The 5,654-nt window shown below is 35.2% G+C and overlaps 1 protein-coding gene across 2 annotated transcripts in view; it reads right to left on the reverse strand.

The window, feature by feature from the left end:
* The window catches only part of LOC109533106 (heat shock 70 kDa protein), a 7,452-nt gene extending 4,182 nt beyond the window's left edge, over window positions 1-3,270 (reverse strand). The window contains exons 1-2 of one of the 2 annotated variants that reach the window (XM_019898335.2): window positions 3,109-3,270; window positions 2,839-2,897 (exon numbers count right to left, since the gene is read on the reverse strand). In XM_019898335.2, coding sequence (XP_019753894.2) covers window positions 2,839-2,897; window positions 3,109-3,124 — 75 coding nt within the window. In that variant the 5' untranslated portion in view covers window positions 3,125-3,270. Of the gene's footprint in view, window positions 1-2,838; window positions 2,898-3,060 lie in introns of both variants that reach the window. The other variant, XM_019898336.2, reaches the window with a different exon arrangement.
* Between the last annotated feature and the right edge of the window lie 2,384 nt (window positions 3,271-5,654).

A 5,654-nucleotide genomic window follows, 5' to 3' on the forward strand; every position in this document is an offset into this window, starting at 1 on the left:
GGGAGATCACTTCGCCCACTGCCTCATCGCCTTTGAAAATGTCCACCGCAGTTGTGGACGAAACGTCAGGAAGAAATTCCGATAGACCACGGCTTTAAAGCCCGGAAAACATTCCTAAATGTATACTTTCGAATGCCGAAAATATACCACTGACGACCGACTACTTAAACGTGCTCAAAGCGACTGATGCCCGGTTTCTGAAACGATCTTTATAGTTCCAATAGCCTAAACGGATTTACAATTCGGAAAAATGGGTTTCTGAAACGTTCGATAAGAGCTAGCGGTTCGTTACATTGAAGAACCGATAACGGACACGGACGGAAGAACCGATAACGGACACGGACCTTTATCGGTTCTATAAGTTGTAGGAGCAGCGCACGCACGCGTATTTGCCATTAGTGTCAAAAGTCATACGAAATCAGCTGCGAGCAAAGAACGCGTTTTGGGAAAACAATAATAACATTTTTGGGAGCAAAATTTGAGTGTGAAAGGGAAGCAAAGTTTTTGAATATAATGGAAGATTCCACTTCGGACTCATCTGACGAGGAAGTTTTCGATGTTCTGAATAGTGAAATAATTCGCCATTTTTGAGCACCAAATGATCATTTTGAGAAATACGGCGAAGATGAATTCCAAGATCGTTTTCGTGTAATCAGAAATGTTGTTTACTACCTAGTAGAGCTACTTCAGAAACAAATTCAGCCAGTGATACAGATAAACCACAGTTCATCTTTTTGCGAACAATTGCTAATTACTCTAAGGTTTTATGCAACAGGAAGTATGACAAAATACATTTGCATAGTTTGTATTTATTTGATTTTTTCTTCGGAGCCCAACACTTATAGCTTGTAATATTAAATAGGCACCAGATCTCGGAAGTAAAATAAACCGGACAATTTTTTTTTGTAACACAAGTCACTCTAACCATTCTTTACAGATTCTTCTCAGCCGTTATATGGCTTTACCCACAGAATACCAAGCTTTGCCTACTTTATAGACTCGATAGTTATGGATCCACTAGCTTTGACGTTTAGACACGTTGAGAAATCCACCATAAGTTGTAGAATCTACAACTTTAGCGGACCGATAGTTATCGAACCAATAAGGGAATCTACCAAAAACCGGGCAAGTCTGTTTGATAACAACACAAGATGTAAAGACCAAACGACAGTAATTTGAGGAAAGCCGCGTAAACCAATTTTAAAGAAGTCCAATTAGTCCAGAGAGTACAAAATAGTCAGTCAGTCTACAGTAGATAAAAAGACAGGTGATATGTTCAGCAGGTACCTAAGTAACAAACTTAATACTAAGTAATTGTACATATAAAAATGTACATGTTAGTTACAGTTGCAAATATATTTTTTATCAACTTTACATACCTTGGTAAGAACTAAAGGAGAATTCCTCACAATCGCCAAAATTTAAGTTGTGTTTCTCTGTTAAATGATGTCTTAAATGTTCATTTTTTTTTGAAGGACACACGGCATTCTTCGCATTTAAATAATTATATTTTGTATGCATATTCAATAACAACTTGACCGTCCAATCTGTGAAACTCACGGCGATGGCGATTATAATTGCTTTGATGTGCAAAAGCTTTATTGCAAGATAAACAAACCAGACTCATATTTATTTTTCTGAACTAGCGAACAAAAGATTAAATTAGTTAAAATTAAGATAGAGTAACTTCGAACACGCTATAGATTCGTCACGGATTATCAGCGGACCAATCCTAACTTAAAAGAGTTTGGTAATTTAAAAATCAACAGCTGATGGCTTATAGTCAGCGCATGCGCATTAGATGGATCGTATTTCTACGTTTAGCCGCCAGTGATTTGTTGACGAAATGTCAACCTGTTCTCATAACCTCGAATATTCTCCTCGAAAACCAAACATTTGAATGGTTAACTCGAAACAAGCTAGTGCCTGTGTAATCTCCTTATTATCTACTTTTATCAAGCAGCTTCTCGTATTCACTTAATTAACTCCTGCTCCATTTGTATCTCCTTGTGCTGTGTGTATCGTACCAACGTGGTAGGAATGTATCCGTCGGTATTTATTTGGTGCTTGGGAAAGTGTCAGTTATTGTGTTCTGAGTGCCCCTGGAAGTTCCTCTGCGCCTGGAACCCGAACATATATTGCCGTCCACTATCTTCGTGGAACCACTCTCCAGCTTCTGCTATGTTACTATAGCATTTCCCCTAAACTAGTCGCATATCCGCAAATTCGTAAAAGGAAATTCAAAGTAAGTCACAGTTTGACACATTATTGTTATTATTGACAAGGGCTATCCACCTGTAACTATCTGTTAATGACAAAAAACATCATTGCCGCTGTGTCTTTTCATCAAAAAATTGTAGAAGAGAACTTTTTTGATATCAAAAATTTTCGTCATTTGATGCAAAGATCGTTATTTTTATTTTTGAATGCTTAAGTCTTCCAATATGCTACCTATTAAACATGGAACCAGTTCAAAATAATGCTTAATAACAAAGTTGAAATTTGATCTTCAACTGTTAATATCTGCTAGAAATTTTCAATATTTTTCTCGTACTCCCCAAGGGAGCCTCTATCACCCCTTAAAAGGAATGACGCCAATTTTGAATCACCCTGTATGTGTTGATAAATTGTACTTTTTTTCTTGGTGAAGCTATGACAAATTGTTCTCAGTCTCAAACTCTAAATAACAAGGGCTGTTCCAACAATGAATATTAAATTTGACTCTATAATTGTGTACAGTATGTGTACTGTTAGCGATTTGACAATTGTTGGATTCCTACTTATAAACCTTTTAATTCAAAGCTGGAACACACTGAAAATATATGTTAGAATTTTTACCTTAGTTTTATTCTGCCCCATCACCTTCTCTTTCAAATTCCAGACGAAACGCGTACTATCTAGAAATAGACCAAATATGTTATCTATTTATATTTATCGGTTATCTCCGATTTAAAACGTATTAAAAAGTCCGGAATATTAATCATCAAAATATTGAGACTTATTTATACAACTTATTTTAATTCGAATATTCAAATGGATACAACATTAAAGTTTACTTACTTCGTGATGTAGCCTACACACTATATTAATTGCAAACCCTCACCATACCTTTTATATAATCCATGTAATTCACAAAAGTTTCAATTTTGAACTGTAGGTAGGTACTATGTAACGCTTATCACAAAAGTTCTTGATGCAATGAGATTTATAATCTTATCTCTTAGATTAATTCCCAATCAACCAGTTAATTCCTAACGTGTATCGGCTATATGATTACTAAACACAACTCATTCAAACACACAACCGGGCTAAAGGGGATCCCCCGGACGCATATTTGTAAATACTCGACGCGTCATCCGTTCGAGATTTTTCGGCAGCGCTCGAGCGCTTGGTTAATACCTGACGTATCCGGATGATAGGTCTGTTATTTACTGACTTTCAATTCATGCCTCGTTTTTTCTTAATTCTCGTTTCAATCATTGAGGCTTTGAAGTTCAACGGTCGTGCCTGTGGTTTAATTCGAAAGAGTAAATCAAATAAAATATGAGTGATTTAAGTAACCTACTAGAAAACTATGAATACAAAGCTACGATGGAAAATGATCTCCAAAGTATAATGACCAAATTTAATTCAAAAGAAGATGTTCAGGTAAGTAAAGAAACAGAATACTAGGATAGAATTTTTAAACATATTTGATAAGGGGAATGTTAAAAATTCAATTATTTGTATGTTTGACAATGTCAAGATGTGTGCTTATTGTCTTATAAATTCTACGTTTATCAAGATATACAATCTGACAATATCCAGAAAGTATCTGAAACGACATTGTTTAATAACTTCAGTTAACTGTTCAGAAATGGATAGTGGACCTGAAATGGAAAAGAAACATGGACTATTGAGAAAACTTTTAAAGTGCCCACTAATGCTCTTAGAAATTTATTCAAAATAATGTATAGATGTCATTCCAATACCTCAATCAAAAATAAAGAAACAGTAAACTCAGAACATGAAACTAAAAGCAAGAAACGTAAAAGAAAATCAAAGAATAGAGATCGTAAAGCAAAAATAACTATCGGTATAAAGAAAATATTTGAGGAGTCGAGTCAAAGAAACCGACATACTTAAAAATTTGAAGTATACGGAGATGATTATGAAAATATTTTATATGATAGGTAAGTATCTAATTTAAAGTTTTATTGTTTTGACAACTGTGTGACAAACATTTGTTTCAATACACCTCAAAGTCATCATTGGTATTTTCCTGTTTTACATGCCAACTAAAAACGATGTCGCCAATTTGTGGAAGAAGAAGTTTAAGAAGGACTTTGGTGAAAGAACTGGTAGTCACATGTTAGAAAAAACTAGAAGAAACTGATTTATTCGATGTAGCAGTGGCAGATTTAATAGAAATTATGCCCAAAAAAGTCCAGCCCAGAGTAATTTTAACAGATAATGATCTTGGCGCACGTACTGTTTTACAGAAAAACTGGCCTCGTGCTATAATATTATTGTGTACATTTCATGTTCTTAAAGCGATCTGGCGTTGGATACTCACGAGTAAAAATGGAGTTCCCCGAGACGATGCGCAAAACTACTATAAACTTTTCAAGACTATTTTGTACGCCACAACACTAAATGAACGTTCTTTAAACATTGTAGGCACAAAGGTTTCCAGGAATATATACGCGAAATGTGTCTTAATCAAGAACAAATATGGTGTATTTATTACAGGTTCAATTGCCATTGATAGGTAGTGATACCAATAATTACACCGAAGTAATGTTCCGTCTATTAAAGGACACACTTCTGAAAAGAGCAAAAGCGTTTAATTTAGTGCAACTGACGGATTACATTGACATTTGTTTTGAAAACTACTACAAGAAACAAATACCAGACTTACTCTATTAAAGAACATCTAAAGGTGTTGCTACTAAATACTAACCCATTTCTTCCGAAAGTAAAATGACAATTACTGATGCAAACATGGAAACGCTTGAATTTTCTGTCTCAAGTGAAAATTCAGAAAGTATTTATTTTATTGATATGCAGGATTGTAAATGCACCTGTCCAGTGGGATTCAACAGGAAGCACTGCAAGCATCAAGGATTAGTCTTAAAATAGTACAATCTTCTTACAGCATTTAACACTTTGTCAAACGCTATGAAACATGAACTCTTTTTAGTGGCCTACGGAAAATCTACAAACAAAAATATATTCAAGTCGCTATTAATCACCTTCGATAGCACAGAAGAAGAAAGTATGCAACTAGATCCAAGAAACAACACACAGACCTCAGAAGAAACGGAAATTAGTAGTATTGACGCCCCAAAACTGCTGAATAATGGACAATCAATGGACATCAATGCATGATGTTGATGACATAAAAAAAGATACTTAGCACATTGTGATGCAATGGTAAAATATTTAGAAGAAGACCCAGAGAACTATGCACCAGCTATCCATACCTATTTGGAAAATGCTAAAAAATATGTGGATTTGAAAACCACACTAATAAGTGCACACGGCCGGTTAAATTACATTTAGGAATGTAAATGTAATTTACCGGCCGTGAAAGCCTTCATAGTCTGATAAAACGCCTCTACGGGGAGGATACATCGAGACTGATTCGACAACTGGAAAACCTGCGTAAGAAG

The sequence above is a fragment of the Dendroctonus ponderosae genome, unplaced genomic scaffold (assembly GCF_020466585.1).
Source record: "Dendroctonus ponderosae isolate FM_Combo_2020 unplaced genomic scaffold, Dpon_F_20191213v2 Dpon_F_20191213_1, whole genome shotgun sequence".
Classification (NCBI taxonomy): domain Eukaryota; kingdom Metazoa; phylum Arthropoda; class Insecta; order Coleoptera; family Curculionidae; genus Dendroctonus; species Dendroctonus ponderosae.